The following is a 27,317-nucleotide window of genomic DNA, read 5'->3' as shown; positions in this document are numbered from 1 at the left end:
TTTTTTTCACAACTGAAAAAATTGAACTCTAGTTACATTTAAATACACATTTATGGGCAACACTTTTTTATTGTTTTGATTTGTGTCACAAGACATGCTTATTACATATGTAATACATATGTTATTTAATTTGGTTTGATAACGTATGAATTAAACTAAATGTTTATGAATGTACTATTTTCTGCAAGATCTATTATGTTCCCAACTGTGTTCAGTTGTTCATAGAAGAAGAAAAAAACTCGAACTGCGTCGTCTCTTTATGACGTAGGAGAAGAGCGACCGACACACACACACATGCTAGCCGTGTTTTTCACATAATGGCAACAGTACAAGTTAGCGAGGCTGAAAAGGTGTATATCCTTCATGGAATACGGGTAAGTTGGTATCATCTATATTTCAGACTTTAACTCCTGTTAACCCCAACACATCGACACATGTCACGAGGGTGATGTGCTCTGCAGCGGTAGGAACTGTGTAGCATTAGCTCACTAGCTATTGACCATTGACTGTATATGGGCCATTCTACCGAATTGGTCAGGTTGGAAATGTTTTGAAATGTTGTATGTTTGTATGTATCTAAATTACACATATATAGCAAAAATAACCATACATTTTTATATCGTATTTTCAGACTGTATTGGAATGTTCTTCCTCTACCAAAAATGGTCACTACCGAAACATAGTAAATACACTGTAGTAAAAAAGTATTATATTAACCTGTTAAGATTGTTTTACCTTCCCTTCTCTAAATAGTATTTTAACAAATATTTTTTGAGGGTTTTCTCAATTACAGGGTGTCCGCGGGGTCTTAAAAAGTATTAAAAGTTGATCAATCAATTTAGCGAAAATTAAGGCTATTACAGAGTATTAAAAAGTATTAAACGGCATTTTCCAAGGTATTACATTTTGTAGCTTGTTTTCAATAAGTATATACATTGTCCAAAGAGGTTGTATTCTACAGTTTGCCTGAATGTAATCATTGCGTAGGTGTGTAGTGTGATTCTGTGTAGTTTTATTTATGGCATCCCGTTGGATTGGACGTCATCTGAACAGGACATGCACGCTCACTGCTTGATAGCGCGCGAAGGTCCGTTTACGCCGGTTGTTAAACAACATCGTTATGGGGAAATGCAAGTTTGCGTCCAAATGGTTGGAAGATAAGGAGGAAGGACAATCAATACTGTATATAGTAAAGTAACAGGTTACAACTCAAAGTGGCGATGAGGTCTTAAAATGTATGGAAAGGGTCTTAAAAAAGGTCTTAAAAGGATTCCTGCATGTACCCTGAATTAAATCAATGCAATTACATTTTTAATCAAATTTCAAAGTTCAATTTATACAATTCATAAAAATCATAATGCAAACTTTCTTTGTAAAATGCATAATACTGATCATATTGATTCCAGAGTGGATGATTGTTGGAATTGAACATACATTAAACCAATCAGTATCATATCATTTTAGTTGATAAGTCAATATACTTAATTTTTTACAAAACATCCAGTGTTTCGTTAGTGACCACAGTATTTTGTTCTCAAGGTTGTATCATATTCCCTCAAACGTATTGCTTAATCTTAACTCATAACATGCCTTATGTTGAAGTGTGAATGTTTGAAGCTACTGACCCAGAATCAGCACTTTAGTAACAGGCTGAAATAGAGGGGGATGAGGCTAGAATGCATGATCTGTTTGGTATTTTGAGCAAAACAATTCATAGACATGTTTTTTATATATCTGAGACCTATAATATATGCCTAAATATAGTATAATAAGAGACCTTTAAAGTAACACACACTGATTTTCAGACTTTAAAACACATTGATTTCAAAACTATGGGATTTACCTGCTTACCATTCCATTTTGTCACTACCGAAACGATCATGTCAATTACCGAAACTTAACCATATGTTTCGGTAGTGACTATTTCAGTAGTGACAATTCTAGCTAAAATTGAGCATAACTAAAGAATGCTAGCAAGTACATGGCTAGCATACACGTCTTTGAAGAGGTTTACACACATAAAAACCTAATACTTTGCATAATACCCCGAAAAAGTTTACTTAATTGAAGATAATATGTGTTCGGTAGTGACAATTCTTAAGGTTACACGCCGATTTTCAGATTTTGGAAATTGAAATTTAGATGTCCGGGTTGGGGAGAGCTACTTCCCAATAGAAAGTACCCTATAAATGATGTTTTTGTATATATTACGCTTATCACTATATAATTTAATGCCTTGTGTTTAAATAGACCATAAGATATTCTTAGTAAATATCTATGTCTGAATACTTAATTGTTTTGTTAAATAGTTTTTCTTGTTGTGGGGCGCACTTTGTACTAATTTGGTAGAATGCCCCATATACAATAATGTGCATTATTTTATTCAGGATGACTTGCGAGTGGACGGAAGAGGCTGTGAGGACTACAGACACATGGAAATCGAGACTGATGTGGTGTCTAACACAGACGGATCAGCCAAAGTCACACTGGTAATGTCTCATAATATTTATTATTAATAATAATAATAATAATGGGGTCATAATGTCACCCCAAAAATGAAACTAATTGTATTAAAGACCATCAAACTATGGGCCAGAAAACAGGTTAGATTGGCTGGAGAGAAGGAGCGTCTCACCCAGGAGATATTATCCAAATTGCCCAAGACTTGTTGATTATTTTACTACTTTCTGATGTTCTGTTTGTCTTTCAGGGGGACACAGCGGTTCTAGTCGGGGTTAAAGCTGACATTGGAAAACCGAGGCCCATGGTGCCAAATGAAGGCTACGTGGAATTCTTTGTTGACTGGTAGGTTTGGTGCATGTTGTCATGAGTGAAGTAAGACTTTGGCTTGTTAGAATGAGGTTTACTTTTAAAGTGTTGGCCTCCAAACCAATCAGTTATTATAGCAATTCTAATTACAACCTTTTAGGAGGCATCAAAGTATTTTATATCATAGTATAACATATAATGATATAATAATGTTTCTGGAAAGTCATATGGAAATGTGACTTTCTATAATAAGCCTATATAATCACTCCATATTTATTTGATAGTTCACTCTATATTATTACTGCCCACAATAAATAAATAAAAAGGTAGTGTCCCCATGGCATGAACACTAAAAAGTGTCCCAAAAAGACAGACATTTTATCTGATCCGGAAAACCAGATCAGGAGTCGAAGCTTTGCATTACCAAGCTACCTTGCTTTGGAACCGACATTCTCTTTTTATTAGGGAAGCAGACAATGTCCAACATTTTAAGAGCTTGTTTAAGACTTTCCTTTTTAATAAACTCAGCTAGAGCCGGTTTTAAATGTCCCTGTGTTTGTCCTCCCGAGTCCTACATTTTATGATATTTTATTGTATTGTTTTTACTGTCCTTAATTGTATTTCATGGTCTATCATGATTGTTTTTTTTTCTTCTTGTAATTTACACTTGTTAATCTGTAAAGCCCACTGAGACAAACGTGTTTTGTGATATTGGGCTAAATCAATAATCGTTGATTTGATTTACCAACAGGAATGGATAAAGAGACACATTTCTTCTTTGTAATATGCAAACAGTTTTTGGGACTATTTTTTAATGCAAATCCTTCCACCAGGGGGTGGTGTTGTAACATATGTTCATGCATCTCCAACACATCCCAAGACAAAAAACACATTAGTAAGGAAAATATGATCATATTTATAACAAAATGTGTGCAGAAAGCTAGTGGGTCAGCAGGTTTCCACCTTCTCAAGTTAGAATAAATCTTATTGGACTTAGAGATATTCTGTTAGCTCATGTTTCTTGTCTCCCCATCTCTAGCTCAGCCAATGCAACCCCTGAGTTTGAGGGCAGAGGAGGCGAGGAGCTAGGCACGGAGCTGAGTAACACTCTCTACAAAGTCTTCAACAACAAACACAGTGTGGACCTGAAGAGCCTGTGTATCAGCGCAGGAGAGCACTGCTGGGTCCTCTATGTGGACGTTCTGGTGAGTAGCGTCTGATAAGGTCTTTCAGTATCCCACATGGCAATTCAGCATTAAGCCCCCATAGCTCGGCTAATGGCCAGGTGTGCCTCTCTCTAGCTCTCTTTTATCATTCTTCACATCAGAAATCCTCCTATGCCATTCATTTTTATCTTATTTTGATGCAAATATTTGGTAATTAGCTTGAAAGTGAGAGCAATGTTCTGTTATTTTTTTGTGAAAGTTTAATAACATTTTGTTGCTAAAATCATTTAATCTCAATGTTAATAATTGAGCAGCCACTAATGTGTCCTAAAACATATCTAGAAATCCTCCGTTTTTTTATCATATTTGCTTTACTTTTTTTCCAATTCCTATTTGTATGACACAATGATAACTAGTTCTTGCATGTCAAATACTGTTTGATAAACCATGCAGAGCAGCAGCGCTTCTTTCCTTGTTTCAGTGGAGGAATAATCACATTTGCATAATTGACCTCGGAACAGCTAATTTTGTCAATGTATATTTAGTTCCCATGATCGTATCTAAGATAAAATCTCACACTGGCATGTTTCCACAGCTTTTGCAGTGTGATGGAAACCTTTACGATGCCATCTCAGTAGCCATCAAGGCTGCTCTCTTCAACACAAAGTAAGAAAAATGTTATCCTGTTGTTTTTTAGGGTCTTTGTTGATCAGACTGCGAAATAATATGATGTCTTACAGCTGTTGTACGTCTAATTCTTATACAGTCAAGTGATATAACATATATATCTTCTGATTACCTTACTGACAGAATTCCCAGAGTGCACATATCGGCCGACGAGGAAGGAGGGAAGGAAATTGAGCTGTCAGATGACCCTTATGATTGCGTGAGACTCAATGTAAAAAACGTTCCTTGCATCGTGACGTTGTGCAAGGTGAGCTACCCTGCTGATACTCAGGAGAAAAGCATTTTTAAAGACCATCATCACACAAACAGTGACCTTGACATTGGCTGTTTTCCTGCAGGTGGGCCACAGGCACGTGGTGGATGCGACTCTGCAGGAGAAGGCCTGCTCTGTGGCCAGCCTGATAATATCTGTCACACGCAAGGGCACGATCACCTGCACCAGGAAGGTGGGCGGAGGCAGCCTGGATCCGGAGAGCATCTTTGAAATGACAGAGGTGAGTGTGGCCCTCCTCTTCGACTCTTCCAGGTTCTGAATATGTTTATGTTTGAATGAGGATGTGTGGTAGAAATGTTCTAAAAGGTTGTGTTGTCTGCAGGCAGGTAAACGTGTCGGGAAGGCCCTCCATGCTCCGCTCATGAAGCTGCTGCAGCAGGAGGAGAGTTTGGGGAAAGCACGACAGAAAGTTGGCTTCCTTGGTTAACATAATTTACATTTTATGTACATGTATTTAGATTTTTCTAATAAAAATTCATTTCTACTGCCTTTCCTCTTTGTACTTGAATTATAATACCTTTTTATATGGTATTAAAGATTTTAATCCCTGTACAGGGACTATGTTGTAAGTGGCTGAACAGTATATTTTTCACAAAAAAGTTTATAAACTCTTATTCCCTCCTATCAAGCCTAAGTTCAGTTTTGTTTAGTAATGAAACAAAGATCACAGTCTTAACTCCAAAAATAAAGTCCAGTCTCTCTATGTCCTTTTGTTCCCGCCACGTGTCGGTCTTCCAGAAGGACCCGATGTGATTCTGGATCACTTCCACTCAGACTGTTGTGGGGTGTGTGTGCTGGCTGAGAGCAGACACGTCCTAAACTCCTATGGAAAGAGCTCCTGCAGCAGATTGGACAATATAACATGTATACAGAGAATAGTTCATAAAGTTACACAACATTTAAAGGTCACCTATTATGCTAAATCCACTTTTTCATGTCTTTTATGCATAAACATGTGTCCCCTCTGTGTAAAGAGATTTGCTCTCTTTTTGTCCTCATCCATTTATATAAAAACCTGTCTGAAAATGAGCTTATCAGATTTTGCCCACTTTATGATGTCATAACGATTTTTTTGGCTTGTGTAACCATTAGCCAATCACCAACCAAGGTAACACCTGCCAGCTCATCACCTGAATCTCCTCCTAGAGCACCATTGTGTTCTTTTTAACCAAATATCTCTCAGAGGGGCGTGGGGAGTGGCTCCTTATTTTCATCTAAAGTAACAGACAGAGAATCAGCACTTTTGAAACAGGGCTGAAACAGAGGGGATTATGGGATGCTACAATGATCTGTTTGGTATTTCGAGCCAAACACTTCAGAGACATGTTTGTAAATATCTGAGAACTATAATATATTGATGAAAAACAGTATAATAGGGGACCTTTAAAATAAGGGATAAACTTGAAGATCCCTAAAGAGTTAATTGAGAGCTGGTTATGATGAATGACTTTTTTATTTCAGTGCTTCACTGCCGCCAACGACACCAGGAAATAGGATTTTTTCCAAATGAGGCCATACCTAAAGACTTCCAAAACATCTTTTGGCCAACAAAGTTGTATTCCTTTTTTTCAGGTTTGAACTACTCTTTAAAGCCAAGGAATAAACTGTAACCAGATTTTTAAGCATTTATGCAGCACATGAGTCAGGATTTGTTTACTTCTTTTATATATACTTTGATGAAAGCTGTCTTTCCACTGTCTGCCAGCCTCCCCCTGCTTTCCAGGCATGGTTCTGGTTTGTATTGGCTTTCCTTTTTGAAGGGTTTGGAGCCAGCTGAGATGCAGGCACGCCATCCTTTAATGCTCCTGGGGTCAGTTTGTTATTCCTGCAAATGGCAGTTTTGGACATCAGTATTTTTCTATGTATGAGAAGGAGGGTGTGAGAAAGAGGAGAGAGAGAGAGAGGAGGTGGATACATTCTAAGCATCCACTGGAGCAGCCTCATTTAACAGGTCTCATCATGGAGTTCAAAGGAGTGTGTGGTGCTGGGAGTACTACTGCTGGTGAACTGCTCCATTCAGCAGAGAGCAGAGTTCAACGAGGAAGAAGCCAGTGAAGAAAGGTATTTCCTTTATATGTACATTTAATGGACAAGGAAGTACTCTGAATCTAGACCAAAACCCAATCAGTGCACAATCTGCCAGAGGAATGAAACACTATATGCATTTGTATAGTGATGTGTTTTAGATCACTTATTATTTCAAAATGGCATGTTTCATTTATAATCATGTGCTCAAAACAAGAAAGAAACTCCTGACATGAATGTCCTTGTGTTTTTGGTGGAATCAGACACAGCAAAGGATTCTGCCATTGAAGAGCTGCAGAAACAGATCAATGATATTGTCCAGGAGCTCAACCTACTGAAGGAACAACAAGCCCTGCAGGCAGATAACAGATTTGTCTTTACTGAAGATTCTCACCCTTTGTGACATGTTAGGTTAACATCATCCCTTTACTTGTGCTTTTGTGGTGCTTATTCCTAAATAAAGATGCTTTAAATGTATTTACAATGGGAACCTTGGGGCCAGGTGACAGGTGCCAAACATTATGGTTCAGATTAAAGCAGGTTAGTCACGCTTAAGTCCTTTCACCAGCAAACTCCTTACAGCTTTAGACTTGCAATTCTGCTGAACCTACTTTATGATCACCTGTGGCAGTGGGAAGCAGCCATTAGTATTACATTAGTAAATGGATAACAATATGAACATATTTTAAGCGGTTGCTGTGTAGATTTATTGATATATTGAGCATGACAGAGGCTTTATTGTTCAGGGCACCAAATATGTCCTCAGGTTGGAGTGAACTAAAAATAAATTCAGATGGGACACATGTGTAGCCTTCAGATCTGGAAAGTATAATAAAATGCTGTTCAGGACACAGAATTATATCCAGTTGTTCCTGCAAAGAAAATGTCTTTGAAGACATAATAGTGAATCACATAATTACTATTATTCATAATATTAAAGGACACCTGTATAATATCCAACTGAAAAAAACCGTAATAAGTTATAACCCTGGATGACAGTTTGAGTTTATTTAACTATATGCTTCGGGTTTTTTCTTCAGTCTGTTTGAAAGGCGCGAAGATCAACAACAACAAACAAACAAGTGTTTCTTGGCTGAGACAGTGAGAAAGAGCTACCACACAGCCAGTGAGGACTGCAACGCCCTGGGGGGGGGGGTCCTCGGTACACCCACCTCCAGCGATGACAACGACAAGCTCACAGACTACATCTGCCAGAGCATCAGCCCAGAGGAGCAGGTCTGGCTGGGCCTCAACGACATGGTGACCGAGGGCCGCTGGGTGTACCAGACCGGCTCCAGCATCACATATAAAAACTGGGACACGTCCAACTGCCGGTCCCCTCAGCCGGACGGCGCACAGTCCCACAACTGCGCCATCCTGTCTGGGACGTCCCGCGGGAAGTGGTTTGACGAGAATTGTCGGGAGGAGAAGCCCTCTGTCTGCCAGTTCAACATTGTTTGATTGCATGAACCTCACCTTATGGTTATAGGCAGCTGCTTTCAGTAGACCTACTCTTGCTGCCATGACACTCCGCCTGCTGTTCCTAAAGGAGGTTTAAACCAGTGGTTCTCAGCTGGTTTTTGCATCAGTAGTAGATTATTTTAAAAAGGACTGCCATATTAAATGATTATTCACCTAATTGGTCGTTTGGCCTAAGTAAAATGTGTTTCTTCTATGAGTTATTTTTTCATTTTCACATATTAGCAAATTTCTGGGGGGAAAAAATGGATGTTGTTCTTTTTGTATTTGCAATTCAGTCTTACAGATCTGTCGATTAATAGACAACATCCTAGTGTTAGTGGACTTTAGGAGAGGACAGCCATGCTTATTTAGGAGTCACATAAGACATACAGGGTTGTTGTTTTTGACAAAACCAATCTGGTGATGTATAACTTGCAGCATTCCTTGTGGTTTCCATAAAACCAGGAAAAATTGTAAGCCAGATATTGTGGGACATAATCTCCTCCAAAGGACTAAATCATTTAAAAGAATGTAAAACACCTACTCTTAAGAAAAACGAGATGATGTATTATCATTTCACAACATATATTTTTGATGTTCATAATTCAGAATGACTACTCCTGCAATAAAAGCTGTGTAGGTGCTGGCACCGTTCACAAAGTTAGAAACTAGGTTAATTTTTTTATTTTTTCAGAGCTTTTTATTATTATCACTGGTTGAGAACCTCTGCTTTAAACAATTTTCCATTATAACGACATGATTCACATGAAGTCATTGAAAATATTATCGCATTAACATTGAAGAAAAAATATCTTTAACGGCATTCCTTTAAGGGATTATTTGAGTTTGCATTTTTGTTGCTGGATGTAACCTGATAAAATACCATCAATAAACTATTCAAATCCATTCATCTACTGTCATTTATTTCAAGATGTAGGGGGAATACTTTGTTTGCATTCTTGTTTAAAATGATAAGAGATTGATTGATCCTCTCATTTAACTCCCAGAATGACATGTAACTAAAATATAAGTCAAAAAACTCCAAATCAAAGACAACAAGAAATGTGGACATTGTTAAATTGAACAACTGCAGCTGCAATAAATGTGGTGCAACTATGTAATCCTGGCTCCTCATTTGTTGTTTCCAGTAAAATACACTCCCTCCTTCACTTCACTGTTTTTCATGGCTAGAGTTCCTGTGGTTGAAATGGTTTTCCACACCCAGATGCAAAAGCTGGCAGTCTCAGTTTAAAAAGTAAAAGTGTAATGGCAGCCATTAAGTAAACAGTTTCCACACCAGACCATTCTTCTAGAATTTATTGCAAAAAAAAATTACATTATATTTACAGGTACAGAAAATCTCTTTAAAAGTCAAGTAAACAATATAAAAACACTAATAAAACAAGGACCAGAGGTACTTGCACATTTGACACTGTCCCTGCTCCTGAATCCATGCCACATAGGCAGAGATTTAATACAACTAAACAAATCAAACATTAAAAGGAATAGTCTCTCATTCTTTACTAACTTACTGAAAGTTGGATGAGAAGTTCAATTTTGACCCCTTTTATCTATGACATCTTAATTGTATCTATATATCTCCCACTTACCAACACCTCTAAAGCCCACGGATTATAACATTATATCTTGTTTGTTGAATCCGTATAAATCATTAAGAGCTTTAGAGGTGTCTTTGTAAGGTAATATTTACTGGGCAGACTTGAAAATTGAATCGATTTTCTTGTTCACATTTCTGCAAAAAATCTAAAAGGTATCTCCCAAAATGCCTAACTTCCTTTAAGGAAGAGGGCTTTAGAAATAGCGGACAAAGAGGAGATATTCATCACATTCAGAAGCTCATCGATCTCAGATTCCCTGAGTGTGATCGAGGCACGGAGTTCACATCAGTACAGTCTAAAGATACTCGGCACTCTCAGGCTGATTCAGTAACAGCGGTCCGGCAGGCAGCTACAGTCCTGACGCACTACAAGGAGTCCTCTAATATAATGGGGGGCTGTGAATCCATGTCGACAGCAGACAGCCGGAAGGTGGTTATGTCCCCTGTGCTCTTGAATGTGTACAGTTCATTGTCCACCATCCTGCGGTCCTCGAAGCCGATGCTGTCCTGCCGGCTGATGGGAGTACGTGGACGGGGCGGGAGGAAGGACTGGGACGGGTCCAGGAACGAATTGAACTGATCCATCTCAGGCTCGTGGTCCGGCTCGTTGATGACAGGCAGCTGTGCATCAGTGGGACCGGTGAATGTCTTATAGGAGTCCGTCTGCACCCCGTTGTAGTGGTCCTGCATGCTGTCCGCGTAGCTGACGTCGCCCAGCAGGTGGCCGTACACCCTCGACTCGTCTATGGAGTCGTAGACGTGGGACTCGTTATCAGACCGAGTTTTGGTGAAGTGCCTGTCACTAGGGCGGAACATGTTCCCTTTGCCCATGTAGATGGAAGACTCTATGTTCATTTTGTCCTGTTTCTTTTTCCTGTTTGACAAGATAAATGCAGACCATAAACAATGAGAACGAGTCAAAAGACGTAGGTGGTTACAGACTAATCTTACAGAATATAGACAAAAATATCACTACACACCTAAGAACGCAATCAAAAATATGAGTAAATACATAAATAAATAACATTTAGAGTGCTTTTTTGAGGGGTATTAATAAATGTATAATTTCTCTATTTTGTTCCATTTCTGTATGTGTATATATCTTTGACTGACAGAGTTTAATTAGGATTTAACTCCTTTTATAACTAGGATTTAACCAGTTTTGGGTTTTTCTACAAACCAAATGTGATTGAAATGTTCTATAGTTAATTGTATATGTGCAAAACCTTCCTCTGTACTGTATCCATATGGGGTGTATTTCTTTCCAAAGTTACAAGAATACTCAAAAGTCTTTATTCTTCAGTTTGTGATGTATTAAAATGGTAAGTTTGCTACTTTTATATGTAATCATTTGGAAAATACAGCGCCCCGATGTTAACAAAGCTACAGGTGTACTCACTTTGTGATGAAGCAATAAAGACCCAGCACTAAGAGCAGCAACAGAAGAGCTCCTGCTATCCCAAGGAGGATGGCCAAGAGATCTGTAATAAAATAAAATAACAATAAATAAATTAAATCCTTTACTTTAGCAAAATGGAATATTTCTGTAAAAGGCCTGAATGTGTCCTGCTTTCTTACTGGATTTCTTCTGCAGAACGATTTTGGTCAGTGCAGCAAATTCCCCTTCCTCAGGTATACAGTTGGACATGTTGAGATAGAAACTTTGCGGCACGGTCAGCTTGTCCTCCGCCTGCTCGTCCTCCCTGCGGCTCATCATCTCCTCCTCCGCCTCCAGCATCCTCACCTTGATGGAGGTGTGCCTGTCTTTGCATTTGGGCTGGCTGATGTTGACAAAGTGCACGTGTGCCTCGTACCCACTCGGTACCGTGATGATCCAGGCCACGGTGGACATAGGCTTCATACCCAGAGGCCAGTTGGGGGTGGCCAGCAGGGTGGGAGACAACTCCTTTGGACTGACTCTGTAAATGATGCTCTCTAAAAAAAAAACAGATGGCATTATTGCTGAGTGTCAGGACTGTATTCACCAGGATCTGTGGAACAATAGTGCCCCTGTGTGGAACTTTGAAGTAAAAGGAATGTGCTCTATTAATTACACTGGGCAATCACAACATATAGCAGCATTACAAATGTCAGAAGAGTGCAGATAGAAAGCTTTTAAGAGGGCTGCAACTAATTATTTTCATTTGTATTAATTTATTATTTTGGTAAATTCTCAGATTCAGGCTTTTTTAAATAAACAATTTGTTGCCTTTAATATATATGATATTAAATGACATATCTCTGGTTTTGGATTGTTGGTCCAATAAGACATTTAATCAAAAAGGTGCAGTAGTTGTAAAGAAAGATACATAAGAACAAAAACTCATTAACCCATTGGCCGAAGAAATAACCTGCAGATGAATCCATATATAAATAAATATAAAGAGTGTATTCATGATGTACCTGGGATATCCTGACTGTAGCTGACATTGAGAAACTGCCCCCCGGTCTTGCTGAAGTCCCGGCCCGTGGCTGTGACAGAAACATTGCCTTGCACCTGGACTTTCTGGATCATTCCTTGAGCACAGAAATCTCCAACAGGAAACCCATCGCCCTCTGCCACGTGCAGGGAGACAGACTTATCACACTCCTGGCCGGGCAGCGACTGTCTGAGACTTCCTGTGGGCGACTCCAGCTCCACGGTCCTGTCCTGAGGGGCGGACAGGTGCCAGGTGAAGCTGTGGAGGGGCATCGGTAGACAGGAGTCCAGTTTGGGTACAGTGAGGAGGGTCGTAGGGCAGGAAGTCACATTTTGGCACTCTGTTATTGAAACAGAAAAACAAAATGATATTACTTTTCTGCCTGTCTCCAGTTTTCATGCATATTCATACAAACATGAGTGTTTAGAGATGCCATTATGAACATTATACCTTTAATATTTCTTTAACAAGGAAACTGTGATAGACATGACTTAAAAAAGGTTTCTACAGTTACAAGACAAACAAAAAAAGCATAAACATGTAAAATAAAATCATCTTACCAATAACTGTACTGGCAGTCAGGCGCACATCTTCATTGGGACAGTCGAGGAAGGAGAGGCTGGCTTTAGTGCCTGCAGCCACGGTTATCTTCTTTTCTACCTTAGAGTTAATGCTCATCTCACAGTAGGGATCAGAACCCACTTTCTCGATCTGCAGGGACACTCCTGTGTGTTTGGTAAGATCCACTGCACACAGAACTGTAAGAAAGACAATATTTAAAGGAAGTCTTTTATTGGGAAAACTCAGAACTGGATACAAAATCATGTTAAAACAACACTTGGTGGGATTTATTGTTGTCCATGTTCTGCACATATTAGATGTATTTAAATGCAATTCATAATAGAAAGAAGTACTCAAACATGACTAAAGTTAAAGTAGAAATACCATAGTCTAAAAAACACGCGTTAAAACAGTTAATGAAGTAAAAAGTACAAAAGTAGTATCAGAAACATGTACCTTAAAGTGAACCTATCATGCTATATTTGAATAATATAGTGTAGGACCATACCTATATAAGGCATATTTATACTTTTTTTTTTTTCAAAATACCAAACAGATCATGCATTTTAGCCATGCCTCATTTTGCTCAATTTGACCATTTTTTAGATCTGTTTTAGCAAGGGCTGATTCTGTGAGAACAGCACCATCTACTGGCCTGGCATATGTACTACAGCGTCTCCAGCGCTTTCGAACGGCAATGGCCGTGGCTGTCTCCTCCTGATTGGTGGAGTTGGCCCAATAGCCGTAGCGCAACTGTCCTGACGTCAGGACAGTGTTCAAATCTGGATCAGTTTTTATCAGATCCGTTGCAGCCCCTTTTTTAGAGATTTGGGTAGGAAGGAAAATAGAGATGGTTGTGTTTTCTGACACTTGGTGAGTTCCCTGGAACACCGGGGACACATATTCATGTATAAAAGACGTACAAAAGTGCATTTTGCATGATAGGTCCCCTTTAAGTGTTAAAAGTAAAAGTACATATAATATAAAAGTATGCATTGTGTTATATTATTTTAGAAGATTATATTAGTTTGTTTTATCACTTAAAAGTACATGTATTTGACTATATGCATTTTGGTGTTGTAGTTTTTCTACTACATACATTTATATTCATTCATTCTAACCATCTGCATGAAACAGATATTCTGTCTGCTGCATTTACCTGTTTCTCAAGCAGCCACTGCATTTACCAATAAAAGTTGCCGGAACATTACAGTATATCTATTATATACATATAATATCCTTTCCTTGCCTGTGTGTAAGACACAAGCACACTTCTCATCACGTTTCTCTGAGTTAAATAACTCTCAGAGGGTTGGAAGTTTAAACACTCTACCTGGATGTCCACTCCTCATCACAGACACCCTGTAGTTCAGGCTGAGTCCCTCCAGCGTCTGGTTGGTTTCACAGTTCTTCAGCACCATGTTGAAGTTGCCCTGCTGGTGTTGCGGCTGAGGATCCGTCAGACTCACTTTGGTCCCCTTCTTGCCCTCTTTCTGGTACACCACCTCCACTTCATTATTGAGGCACTCTGGAGCTGTGTGATCAGTGATATGCATGGTGTAGTTGTGCATGCCGGGCACCGTGAAGTCCCACTGCATCTGCTGTTCATCAGGGAAGTCCCGCGGATAGTTAGCAGAGATGAAGTTTGTCTCCGACGCACCTCGCGGTAGGTTGACCTTCACTATGGCCACCACTAGAGAGAAAAAAGGAGAGAATAGTGTTAAAAAAAAAAAGGCTTTGGTGTTTATTATGTCAGCTATTTCTTTATTTAGTCTAAGTCCTGTGTGAAAAGTTTTTATTATATTTAGTCAATTTCTTTCTTGTCATGCTTTATTTGACTGAAAAAAAAGCTTGGTATTTTAGACTTCTATCTTAGTCAAATAAAACTTTTAAATTATAATAAAGTTTTTGTCAATAAAAACTGTTGCAGTTTACTTTCTTTTTAATTTACATTAATTATGTCAAGCTAAGTAAGTAAGTTACTCCAAGGATAAAAGGCAGGCTGTATCAGTGGATTCTTTTAAAACTAACCTTGAAACATACTTCTTAGTACACTCCCTACCCTGATTTCACCAGACTCTAGTTTTTATTTATGTTTTAAGAATTTTTCCTTTTTTAAAAATTGTATGTTTTTCAGTTCTTATTTTGCTATTGCTGTACCTTTTCTTCGTTTTCTTTTCTTCATGTAAGCACTTTTGGCTTTGTTTTGATAAGGATTTATAAAATAAGATATTATTTGTATTTTTCTTATTAATATTATTATAATTGCTCTGAATTCTTCTGACTGTGCTCATTGTGTGCTGCGTCTGAAGTCCCAATAAGGACACAAAACATAAAAACATTTAATATTTAGTTTCTTATTTTCTGTGATAAAATTCAAAAGAGATTTTGGTAACATTTGTAGAAGTCTACATTACTTAAAACTACATTTAAGTTTTGTGTTTTTTGGTGCCAACTTGCTGCTTGTGCAAAACAGAATGAAGACTGGATGTCTTGTAACATGATGGATGATGATTGATATGAAGTGATGTCTTCCATGTGGGGTGGGATGGACCAAACATTTGGCAGGGTACAGAAATATCATCCAACCAAGAAATCTTCTAACTTACTGCTGGTCTCAGGTCCAACATTGAGTTTGAAGTCAATGGGATCCAGCTTCCTGTCTCCAGGCACCTGCAGAGACATGCGGCCCTTATAGCGAGCCAGGACGGTCGTCACAGTTCCTCCTTTGCAGAAGGTACCAATGGTTGCTGGCCCCTTGCGCAGATATGTGACGAGAGAGTATGTGTGCTCATCTGGGCAGGTCTCCTCGTTGGGAATCTGTCGCATTCCCGGTTCGGGGAAGTCCAGTTGGAAGGCCTTAGTGGCGACAACTTTCAGATCCCAGGTAAAGGTCCGGTTGAAGTCGGGGAACAGAGAGGATTCGGCCTGAACGATGTTTCCAGAACAAGCGGCCTCTGTGCAGTCTGGATTCGTAGGAAAGAGAATATAAGGGAGTAAGTATTGTCCCGACCAGATAACTGTTTCTTAATACATGCAAACAAGTAACTTATCATTGAGTGAAGGAGATTATTAAAACATATAATCTACAATAATATACTATGCCATGTGAAAGTGTCTCGAATAGAGCAAAACATAGTTCAAAACTGAATGGATTTTTATTGTCAAACTTCTATAAAGACAAACAACATTTCAATAATTAAAGAAAGTGAATCAAACTGACTTAAGTTGGATGTTGATTAAGTGAAATGTGAAGAGACCTAACAGGAATTAAGGTTGCCATTTTCTACATTGAAAGTGAACGTGATAGCAAAATGGTTCGCTATACTTTGACCTACATGTTTGCTTGATTACCCTTATTTTTTGCTTCCTCGTTGCTCGGAAATATACTTTGAAAAGTATTAAAACATTTCTACATTCATACCAATTTCTCTGTTGATCTCCACAGTGAAGAAATCCTGAGGTTGAGGGCAGGTGAACTCTACTGTGGTGTCGCCAGGTTCTCCGAGTGTAAGGACACTTGGTTTGCATTCCTGTTTGGGCCCCTTGTTCTTACACACACTGCAGTCTGGCTCTGTGGTCACCCTGCTGATGGTGATGATGGTGTTGGGATCGGGCACAACGGACATCATTCTGCTACCTAAAGAAAAGCAGAATTAATACCAAGATCACAGAAAATGTCCCATAAAATGTGGTTCACACATTCCTGTTCCCATTTAGGATGAATTGTCTTGTAAATGTTCTCTGTACTATACTACAGATTAGATCCTCAATTACTTTACAAACTAGCATCAAACTGATTTGTCTTTATGGTTTAGTACCAAGTGAAATAAACCAAGCCTTATACAGGGTGGTTGTTGTTTGTATTTGTGTGCTTTAATTGTTATTGTGAAGGAGTGTGCATTGTATATTTAACTGTATTGTTTTCCTCCATTTTGTCTTCCGTATTTTTTAAACAGTATTGGGAAACATGTTAGATACAGTACAATTGTTCTCTGCCTGTATTTCCACCAACAAAAATGAATTACAATACCCTGCTCACATTTACACTTCTTTTTTTTCCTGGTATCTAAGAGAAGCTTCCCTATGAAATAAAACCCCAAAACAAAAACTAGGATATGCAATACATTAAAGCTTTAGTTACCAAACTGTGCCCACACAAAAATATTTGTGTTATTTAAAAGGAAATAGCATCTGTTTATATGTATATTTTATGATATTTGTATTTAATTTCTGTTAACAACATATTGTTCTTTATCATGCCACAGACTGAGGGAATACTTGCCTCTTGGTGCTGCTTTGACATTGAATGGGCCCAGTTCAACGTCTTTGGGAACTTCCACAGTCACAGTTGTAGCTCCAAGCAGATCCAGACTAGCGACCGTCCCGCTCTTACAGTATCTCGTAGTTTGGGTATTTCCGTCACTCTTAGTCGTGCTCACTGAGTATTGGTGGCTATCTTCGCAAGTTTCGGCTGCAGATATCTCCTTCAATCCACCAGGGAAGTCCAGAGTTAAAACAGTCCTCTCTGGTACAGTAATGTCCCATGTGAGGGATCTTTTGAAATCCTTGAAGGGGTCAGGTTCAACTTCTCCTGCAGCAGGAGTGCAGGAGATCTGGGTGCACTCTGAGGAATAGAAGTAATACATTTTAAATGCAATATAGTTAAACAGGTATTTCTATATTTATTGGATACAGAGCAGAGAGTCTAGCCTGCATGTTAAAGAAACAAGCTTATATATATACGGTACATGTAAATGATGAATAATACTTTTTTTTTTTTAAATGCTGAAATATATATAAAATCTGTCCAGGGACTACAGTTGAAAAATATTATCTCTCTGGCACATTTACAGAAATGTTAATATATGTGCACTGTCCCTGTTAAATAAATAAAATAAATACAAAAATAAATAATTAAATAAATAGTCAGTGATTGTGACATAAATAATTAAATATTTTATTCATCTTTACATATCTTTCTTAGTTTCTGTATTTTGAAGTTTCAACCTCATTTCAAAGTGTAATATCACAAATCCTAAGATTCTGGTGGTTATTAGAGTAAATGTTGGCACGTCGTAGCCTCAACCGTTCTCACCTATTATCTTCTTCGTCTTCACGCTGTACACATCCTGAGGTTTCAGGCAGCCGAACTCCAGCGAGAGTTTTTCCACGTTTGTCAGGGTCTTCTCTGAGGGGCTACAGTCAGGAGTGGCGCCTCCGACAGAGCACACTTCACATTCTGGCTCCTCGTCCCGGCTGAGCACCACTGTCGTGCTTGAATCCACAGTTATAACCATTGTTCGGCCCTCTACAGGGGTAAAAAGAAGAGTGATACAGAGACCAGGTTACACAAGGTTACAGACCAGTAACAATAGCAATTTGTAAATCCATCACAAATTTGAGTGTTTTCCTTCCTCAAATCTTTGTAGCAACTCGCACATTTTAAACAAAGTAAATTCATGTTGCACATATTAAAACCTAATGGAAAGTTAAACATTAAGGGAAATAGGCCAAAGTAAGATGAGGCGATTGAAACCACTGTTTTACAAAAAGTCTTTACCAGATTAATTATCTTAGCACACAGTCTAGAACACAGGGGCAAAACGTTAGCATTGATTGGTCCAGAGGTAATTACAAGAGCCTACCAACACTTCTCTATAACTCACTCAGTATCACAATTGTTTAATCCTATTTATTTGTTTTGTGCAGATTAAACAAACAAGATATAAATTGCTTCCCCTTGGTTACCGTCTTTAGAGCTAAGCTAAATTAACCTGCTGGCAGTAGCGCTAAATAGAGAGTAGTATTAATCTTCTCCTCTAAAGCAAATAAATGTAGCAGGCTGTATCCAAAAATGTCAAACCCTTCTTTAACTCTTCTATATTTTAGTCAATGTGTTGCCATATCTGTAGTGTATGATCAATGGAACAAATATTGATGTAGCATTAGATTTCAAAGGAAAAATGATTAAACCTGGAATTAAAATTCACTGTAAATCATTTGTAAATGTAGATATATGACTTTGCTTTATTTAAACCTGAATAGATTGAGAAATATGTTTTAAAGTTATAGAAAATGTTCACGCAATTCAGAATGAGAGGGAAATATCCAGTTATGCTAACTAACATTTAGCAGCATGCTATTTGTTATCTGTGTAATGTGTATATTGTGTTACAATATACACATTACTAACTGTGTTACTAACTTTATTAAAAGCATTTCAATCAACAATACTATACGATTTCAAAATACTAAATAACATAGCTTTACGAACACTTAACTTAAGGAATTAGATGATCAGCCATAAGTAAAGGAACTTGAGATATGCAGCTCTAAATAAATGTTACTACAGACTTTGTATTAAGACATTTGTTCTTACTTAGCGGTCCAGCGGAGGCCTGGAACCCCACAGAGTCGACCTTAGCCTGTGGTTTAACTTGCAGAGACACAACAGCTGCATTGAGCAGGTCCAAACGAGTCACAGAACCTCCTTGACAATACTCAGTCTGGCCGTTGGTGTTTGTTTTGGATGTTGTCACCGAAAACTGAAATCCATTAGAGCATGGCTGTGCCGTCTCCATCAGCCCGTCTCCAAGGATGTCCAGACCCACAACCGTCTTCTCAGGAGCCTTTAACTCCCAGGTGAAGGTCCTGCTGAACTCTGTGAGGATGGAGGGTTGAGGTTGTACTGTTGTAGGGGAGCAGGCGTCCTTGGTGCACTCTGGAATATAAATAAAGGCAGGAAAAGGAGGCACAGATTGGTTTAAAGTTGGGAAAGGCAACTTTTGAGAATCCAGCAGAGTAAACTAGACTTTGAAAGTATCCAAACGAAAAATCCCCTCTTTTTCGTTTGTTGTCGGAGCATTTAATTTATTGATTGTTCGGATGTAAAAACGGCTTCTAAAATAAATTGCCTTTCTAGCTTTAGAAATGTCATCTCTGGTGAATGTGTAGTTCATGTGTATCAATTATATTTTGATGTGTATTAAACACATTTATGTCATAGGAATTGTATTATCCCAAGAATGTACGATGTATCAAAAGTCACCATGATGTTAGGGTTGGAGGAAGCTAATGCCGGTTTTCAGGTCCTTTAACTCAAGGTAGCTGTTGAGAAGGTTGACCCTTGAAAAGTGAAATTATCCCACCTGATAACAGCCACAACTGCACAACTCTTCATCAGGGGTTTCTCATTTCAAAATCTATCCATGACTTAAAAAGGAGTTTTCAGAGTAAAACTATACTTTGTCCTTTAAGTCCCTGAACAAGAGCAACTCCAGAAAACTCACCAATGATACTGGCGATCGTCACAGTGTAACCCTGTTCGAGGGGCTGGGAGCAGTTGAGCAGCAGTTTGACCTCCTCCTCAGGTACCAGAGCCAGAGAGGAGTGGCAGGATGTCTGTGTGTCGTTCACCCCACTGACTGTACACACAGCACATTGATCCAGCGACAGCTCAGTGGACACCGTCACTGTTGAGCCTTTGTCAGGTCGGACCGCCGTCTGTAAGCATTCTGAGGGAACAGAGCACAGAGGGTTATGCAAATTCCATGAAAATGTTATTTACTGTCATCGTAATCTAAAGATGTGATCTATGATTGGATTAGGTTTCAATACGACGTCAGATGTTGGATAGTGTGCTAAGGAAGATAACCTCATTTGGACTTGAGTCTTTGGATGTTGCACAAACATAAGCATCATTGTTCCATGTCATAAAAAACATGGATAACATGGAAACATTAAGTTGATAAATTGATTAGTGGATCAACAAAATGAATCTGCAACTATTTTGGCAACAAATTAATCATTAAGTCATTAAGGTAATTCTTGGCTAAGCTAGCTAGCTTAGTATGGAAGCCAGTTCGTTGACTGCTTTGGTCCAGACTGATATATCTCAACAACCATTGGAGGGATTATCATGAAATGTAGTTATAACTGTTTAGCATGTTTGATAAAGACATAAATATAAAACATTCTTTGGTTTAAGGTTCTTGAGTAGGAGTGTTGATCATATGAATCGGCTGAGGGCTGATCCCTTTTTGAGCAGCACTCCTGAAAATTATTTAATATAAATTCAACCCCTCAGCAGTATTTAGGCTATAAAAGGTCAAAACTTGCACACACAAACACTTGAACAAACAGAGTGGTATCAGGCACACCTATCCCCATGGTGTGTAGTGCCAGACCAAATCAAATGTATTGACTTCACATTAAATGTGAGTCACCAAAGTGCTGGGTAAAGAGAGGAACTCGAGGTGGACCAGTTTTAAACAGTTACTGCTGTTTTGTAATATTTGACTCTAAAAAGGTGGGAAATGCAAACTTCTCCCTTTAGGAAAATTGCCTTTTACAGACTTGACACCGTTAGTTCCATCTAAATGTGATACACCAGCAGCTGTAAAGCTATATAGCAGCTGTAGTTTCACTGGCAAACACTTACTGTTTTTAAAGCATAGTGCAGTTAGCACACATATAAAAAGAAGCAAATAATTTACCATTTGAACTTGCAAGGACTTGAAAGCACCACAGAGCAACAGTGCAGTACTGTTTCTTGTGACAGTAAACATTGGTTGGGTCAAGGGAGTCACAGGGTTCAAATAGTCATATTTAGAGGGAGAAAGGAAGTTCATCTGATCATTTGCACAACAACTATAAAAGAGAACAAATCCCCCATTGTGCTTATGACATTTTCCCCAAAATATGAATTAGCGAGGGGAAAGCACTGAGTTTAAATCTAGCAAAAACAATGATAAAACGCCTGCCAGATTGATAGCTCAGCAGCAGATTGCAGGTCAATCATTGATGAAGCCATGATGATGTCATGCCCCCAGGAAGTTCCATAAATGTCTCATAAACCTTTTGAAAATGGAGGTCCAGAAACCACACACAGACTGTGTTTGTGCTGTAGCCTCTCATCTCCACTGTCAAGCCAGTACATTATACATAAAGCTAACGTAATGTCTGCTATTATCTTTTAATTTATTGAGCTTTTAAAACGGCTGGCTTTAGCCAGAGTGCTTTCCATGACTACTTCTTTGCTTGAGGTTTCGCCTGAGTGCGTTTCCCCACAATAGACAGCATGCACTCAACTCATTTGTATGTTTGACCCAATTCACACAAACTTGAAATTAAGACACAATGTTTGTTTTAGCAGTTTCTTTAAAAAGGAAAAGTGAGAGCATTGACAAACAAAGCTTCACAAAACACCATAAGAACATTATGTTTCTTGCTAAGACAGTTTATTATCCCACCTGATGAGTCGAAGACCGTGAAAAACAAAAGTCCCAGGAGCGCGCAGGTCGCACAAAGCCACATGTTCACTGAAAATTGGATTTTCCGGTTGTTTATAAAGATAGAGAAGTTAAAAAAAAAAAAAAAGATAATATATAAGGTGCTGTTTCTCTCCTAAATACACGGTTGCATTATCATTCATGTAGCAGCAACAGCGACGGCGTTGACAGCCACTTCCTGCTCTGCATTACCTGTGCGCAGGAGGGCGTGGACCTCAGGCACGTTACGGTTACCTGCCCAAACTTGATGGGTGAGGAGGATCTGCACTGCCGTTGTACCCTTGAGCCGAGACACTGCAGAGCTGCAAAACACGGTTAAGACTTCTGGGTCCTAATATGACTCCCTTCACTGTGTGGCACAATGGATGCCCTATTTATAAAGAGCCAAACATGCCAGGGATAGTTGGCATGGTGCGGTGTTTCCCCAAAATCTGAAGGCAGAGCAGGGGTGTGGAAACTAGAGCTCAAAATAGAGGATGTTTGAATTACCCAAAATCAATAGTACTACATCTAATACCTCTAATCTGATAGTAGTATATGAATAAACAACAGGACTTAATTAGAATGATGTCATACGTGTGGTGACAGTTTGAATGAGTAATGTGTTTACATTTAAAAGTCAGGTTTTGTCTAGTCAGTTGCATTTTTTTCCCATAGTGAAATGATAATGAAAATGTCATTTAGTGTGTATGCTTGATGTCAGATAGTATGTCTATGCTGTGAATAATACTCCCATGTCACAGAGGCTTTCCTCCTGCCTCCACATGCCTTATCATGACGCAGACATTCCTGCACAGAAACAAACAGCTACCTGAGGGCAAGACCACGTCTTGCAAACACACATTTGTGGTACAGTTTTCTAAGCTTAACCTATTTATCATTAAATACGTTTGAATGTGACATGTCTGAAACTGATCCTCAGTATCTGTTTCCCCCCCTGAAGCCATTTTTTCAACATTATCATTCGTTCCCCTTTAAACCCCTAACTTAAATTACTCAACATAGCCTACAGAGGAAGGAGTAAAAATGGTAAAAAGGAAAGAAAGAAAGCGCTCACTCTTTGTGTTTTGTGTAAGGACATGTCAATCCAATCACACACGTTTACACTCAAACAAAAACGACTCCAAGCTTTTTGTTAAACCAGTCTGACAGAGTGCAGAGTGGGCGGTGTGGTGAACTTAAACAGCTTCAGTGGGTCTGAACAAGAGACTTCAGTGAGGAATCAGCAGCTGCCACACACTTCCCCTCCACTGTTACTGTAGCAGACCCAGGAGAGCCAAACATGTGCTGTAGGGAGTTTCATGGCTAAAGTTTATCAGATAAGATCATTGACAATGTGCTATTGATGCAGTGTACGGAAATAATAGGTTGCACAATGTGTCAAATAGTGTTATGAATACTTGTTTATTGTTGATGATATACAGATAAATTCCAAGACAATGTGAGGAAAAACTATGAGAAAAGTAATGTTTAGAGTCATTCAATTCAAACTAAATTCAGGCAACTAAATTGTTTAGCTACATTTAGTTCTGATATCTTGGCTCAAATAACAGCATTTGTTTTTAACTGTTATTTGGGCGGGCCTGGTTCTAGGTCATAGGATATAAAATGCCTGAACAGTCCACATGAGGGCAGTAACACAAGATATATGAGCAGCATCAAGTTTTAATGTCTGAAAGTGTATAGAAAGGCTGAAGAGGTTTCAGGGCTCCTGTTCAAAATGTTCCTCATGGATATACAGATTGTTGAGTTTACAGTAATACATAGAGACTCATCGCTCGGGGTAGTATGCCCACACCCATTGGCACACTGTAAAAATACTGATGTGGAAACCTACATGTCAGACGGCCCACACGTGGAATACTTTTGGTCTAGAGTTGCATGTCTTATGTAATCTAAACCTGTATTCCTAATTAACATTATGTTTTACTATCCACACAATTACATTTGCCTTGCTTGACCTCTGACCTCCTAGAGGATTGAAAACCAGTGCACAAAACTACCTGTGCATCAAGTCATTAAACCAAGCTCCATCTCTATCAGTTTCAACAGAGAAAGCTGCTTTTCAATTAATGCATTCAAAATATTTATTGTAACACTCAAAGAAAAAGGGCCTTTTGATACTGAAAACAGGAGATACGCAATATTTGAATTACAGTACTTTGACAATCATTTAACTTACTTCAGGGATCTGAATACATCTTGGGTGTGTGGTGGAAAATAACTAATAGATTTTTCAAGTTCTGTAGAATGTTTAGGTACTTCTACTTAGGTATTTGCTTCTCCATTCTATTACTTCAGAACATTTATCTGATAATGAATTTGAACATTCAGATTCATAACACAAAACATTATCTACAAATAGATTATGATGTAATATTATAGATATACATTAAACTGAACCCTAGGGGGGAAACTAGCCAGCAGAATATTAAATGATAAAATATGCCAGAAAGTGATACACACAATATCAATAAATATTATCCAATGACATAATTTATAAATAAAGATGATGTATCTCTAAATTGTGCAAAAAGGTACTAGTTGGTCTTGCCTGTTGCCACCCACTCAGCCACCATGGAGAAGTCAGAGGAAGTCTCAGAGCAAAAGCACCGAATGCAACACCCATGATCCCAGATAGCAGCTCCACTTACAGCTGTCTGCCCAGCACATAAAATTAGACTCCAGACAGTTGTAACGTAGCCTCCAGCAGGCAGAGACAACTGGAGAAATACTCTAGAGGATGGACCCAAGTTTTAGTTCCAGTCTTTACTTTGGTAAGAAATTAACATTCTGGAAATGTTCTTGATATATTTATTTTTGGTTCTCAAAATGTCAACTTTAAGCCTGATATTTCAAATTGATTTGATCATTTCAATTTTATACTGAAAATGTCAAGTCCTTGCTCTGGTTTATTTGTTTTCCTAAGCCTTGCACTTATACTAAAGTTTCTGCCTAGTTTTTGGCATTAGAACTCTATTCACAACTTCTTGACTTTATTCTACACATTTGTTAATTCTTGAATTGCTTGGCACCTATACTCTTCTGTAGGGTTCCCAGTAACCAGTTTGTTTGTGTTTTTTCTTTGTTGTGTGTTCAGGAAGCTGTACAGGCTGCAGGAAAGCGGTGTACGGTGAAGGGAGAGCCTGTCGTGCGATGGGACATTTATTCCATGACACTTGTTTCACCTGCTGCGTTTGTAGTGAGTCATCTTGATGTGAGGGTGATGTTTTGCATTTTAAATTACTTAAACCTGCTCGTGAACGTGAATTTAAGTGGGGTTTTTTTTAATCAAAAAATGACTTTTTAATCTTTTAGTATGTTATCAAATGTTCCATTATGCAAATAGGTCACCTTGTGTTTTGTCCTTTGTTTCATGTTCAGGTGAAAAGCTCACAGGAAAGCCGTTTTATACAGTGTCAGGAAGAATTTACTGTGTGAAAGATTTTATGGTAAGAACATCCTTTATTTAGAGCTTACCTTGATACAGAGTAAAATATGACACAAACATGATCGACCTAGATTTTTCAGAGAAATATTGGCAATTAACCATATAAAGTTTTGTTATCTAATGTAGTACCCAGGGGTTCATCCATCCTCAGAAGTGTGTAACAGCTGTGGGGTTTTATTAATGGACATGGTGAGTATGCATTACTTTACTGTGTTTTATACTATATGCGGTGCATGATCTCATTGGTGGTGGAACAAGTTATCAGATCTCTTAAATGAAAGTGTCAATACCATAGTGTAACATAAATTCCAGCATTCAGAATGTAACTAAAGTAAAAGTACAAACATATTAACACAAAAACTATTTTAGAGTTTCAATTTATTGTAACTGAATTAGAATATTTGATGCATTAATATGTGTTGTCATTCTATTTAGTGTTCGGGATAAATACAGTCGTATCTTTTTCCAGTTGTATATGTTAAAAATATTTTTTCAATAATATTCTGAATATGCAAAGCAATATAAGTTATAAAATAAATGTATTGTAGTTAAAAGTGCATTTTTCGACTTTGAATTGTGGCAGAGTAAAAGTACAATAACTTTATAATTGTACATAAGTAGGTCTACAGTATTTGAGAAAAGGCACTTTACAACTTTCCACCAGCTCTCACGTTGTGTTAAAAGCTTGTTTTGCATTGTCAGGTCTTGCAGGCTCGTGGGAAGTCCTACCACCCGTCCTGCTTTTGCTGTGTGGTCTGCAGACAGAGCCTGGAGGGGCAGCAGTTCACTGTGGACGCAGAGAGCAGAGTGTACTGTGTCAGCGACTACCACAAGTGAGTTTCTTACACAGAACAACAACAATGGGCCAAGCCCTTACATTCACACTCCAGACAAAAAGAGGAAACCAAACCGTGCCAGACAGACAACAGATGATTCACACCCAGAGTGTCTTCACTTCTGAGTTTCTGTGACCTTTTACTGAGACTTCTTTATGGTTTCAGGGTCAAAGCTCCTCTGTGTGCTGCATGCAGAGAGCCGATACTGCCAACCGAGGTGAGCTGAATGCATTGTTAAAATAAGAGGAGACACTACAGGTGTTAAAGGCAAAACATTTAACTGATATCACCATGACACTTCAACAAATTCCCCTTCTTTTTGTATTGTTTCAGGGGTCTCAGGAGTCTATACGAGTGGTATCATTTGACAGAAATTACCACCCGGAGTGCTACAGGGGGGAAGTTAACCTCATTTGAAGACTGGTGCAGGTTGACATACACCTGTCTGTGTTTTTCTGACATATTTGTTTTGTAAATGTAAAACTAAGAATATAACATTTAAGCTAATGAATGTGTAGCATTTTGAACAATTTCCTGTATGCAATAAAGTCACTCCAATTTTGAGCAAAAGTCTTGAGTTTTGTTTTGTGTTCTTTGTTTCTTGTTAGAGTTGTAGTCAGTGTGAAAACAGCAGATAAGTAATGTTTGACTGTATTTTAGTAAGATACCCTAGACAGGAACTAAACATGAAAAATAGCCTTTTTTAAAACATGTGTGTTAACTTGAACTGTCCCTTATGTCAACTTAACTAAACAA

At 38.5% G+C, this 27,317-nt stretch overlaps 3 protein-coding genes and 1 pseudogene across 3 annotated transcripts; 3 read left to right on the top strand and 1 right to left on the bottom strand.

The window, feature by feature from the left end:
- The first annotated feature begins 265 nt into the window (after window positions 1–265).
- exosc7 (exosome component 7) lies at window positions 266–5,520 on the top strand. Its single transcript, XM_034124904.1, has 8 exons — window positions 266–374; window positions 2,388–2,489; window positions 2,711–2,805; window positions 3,809–3,974; window positions 4,531–4,601; window positions 4,746–4,869; window positions 4,961–5,116; window positions 5,219–5,520. The coding sequence occupies exons 1-8, from the start codon at window positions 318–320 to the stop codon at window positions 5,321–5,323; spliced, it is 876 nt and encodes a 291-aa protein (XP_033980795.1). The 5' UTR covers window positions 266–317; the 3' UTR covers window positions 5,324–5,520.
- A 1,335-nt stretch (window positions 5,521–6,855) lies between these two features.
- On the top strand, window positions 6,856–8,382 carry LOC117478409 (annotated as a pseudogene).
- Window positions 8,383–9,684: 1,302 nt separating this feature from the next.
- On the bottom strand, window positions 9,685–22,453 carry cdcp1b (CUB domain containing protein 1b). Its single transcript, XM_034125032.1, has 13 exons — window positions 22,236–22,453; window positions 20,274–20,498; window positions 19,364–19,705; window positions 18,080–18,292; window positions 17,267–17,608; window positions 16,406–16,621; window positions 15,591–15,947; window positions 14,315–14,674; window positions 12,981–13,178; window positions 12,404–12,760; window positions 11,579–11,935; window positions 11,400–11,481; window positions 9,685–10,874 (listed from the first exon to the last, which is right to left on the bottom strand). Exons 1-13 carry the CDS (start codon window positions 22,297–22,299, stop codon window positions 10,367–10,369), a joined length of 3,621 nt encoding a protein of 1,206 aa, XP_033980923.1. The 5' UTR covers window positions 22,300–22,453; the 3' UTR covers window positions 9,685–10,366.
- limd1b (LIM domains containing 1b) lies at window positions 22,437–27,123 on the top strand. Its single transcript, XM_034125033.1, has 7 exons — window positions 22,437–22,525; window positions 25,375–25,476; window positions 25,659–25,726; window positions 25,852–25,914; window positions 26,428–26,558; window positions 26,727–26,778; window positions 26,895–27,123. Exons 1-7 carry the CDS (start codon window positions 22,522–22,524, stop codon window positions 26,976–26,978), a joined length of 504 nt encoding a protein of 167 aa, XP_033980924.1. The 5' UTR covers window positions 22,437–22,521; the 3' UTR covers window positions 26,979–27,123.
- The last annotated feature ends 194 nt before the right edge of the window (window positions 27,124–27,317 follow it).

This window comes from Trematomus bernacchii, unplaced genomic scaffold (genome assembly GCF_902827165.1).
Source record: "Trematomus bernacchii unplaced genomic scaffold, fTreBer1.1, whole genome shotgun sequence".
Taxonomy (NCBI): domain Eukaryota; kingdom Metazoa; phylum Chordata; class Actinopteri; order Perciformes; family Nototheniidae; genus Trematomus; species Trematomus bernacchii.
The sequence above is the reverse complement of the archived record's forward strand: the minus strand, read 5'-3'. Positions and strand labels throughout refer to the sequence as shown.

Coding starts and splice junctions, on each gene's coding strand:
- exosc7 (XM_034124904.1), top strand. CDS start 318: ATGGCAACAGTACAAGTTAGCGAGGCTGAAAAGGTGTATATCCTTCAT. Junction 2,806..3,808: donor GTGGAATTCTTTGTTGACTG/GTAGGTTTGGTG, acceptor CCCCATCTCTAG/CTCAGCCAATGCAACCCCTG. Junction 5,117..5,218: donor GCATCTTTGAAATGACAGAG/GTGAGTGTGGCC, acceptor TGTTGTCTGCAG/GCAGGTAAACGTGTCGGGAA.
- cdcp1b (XM_034125032.1), bottom strand. CDS start 22,299: ATGTGGCTTTGTGCGACCTGCGCGCTCCTGGGACTTTTGTTTTTCACG. Junction 19,706..20,273: donor GACGATCGCCAGTATCATTG/GTGAGTTTTCTG, acceptor TTTATATTCCAG/AGTGCACCAAGGACGCCTGC. Junction 18,293..19,363: donor GGCCTCCGCTGGACCGCTAA/GTAAGAACAAAT, acceptor TTACCCCTGTAG/AGGGCCGAACAATGGTTATA.
- limd1b (XM_034125033.1), top strand. Junction 25,477..25,658: donor TTTCACCTGCTGCGTTTGTA/GTGAGTCATCTT, acceptor TTTCATGTTCAG/GTGAAAAGCTCACAGGAAAG. Junction 26,559..26,726: donor TGTGTCAGCGACTACCACAA/GTGAGTTTCTTA, acceptor TTATGGTTTCAG/GGTCAAAGCTCCTCTGTGTG.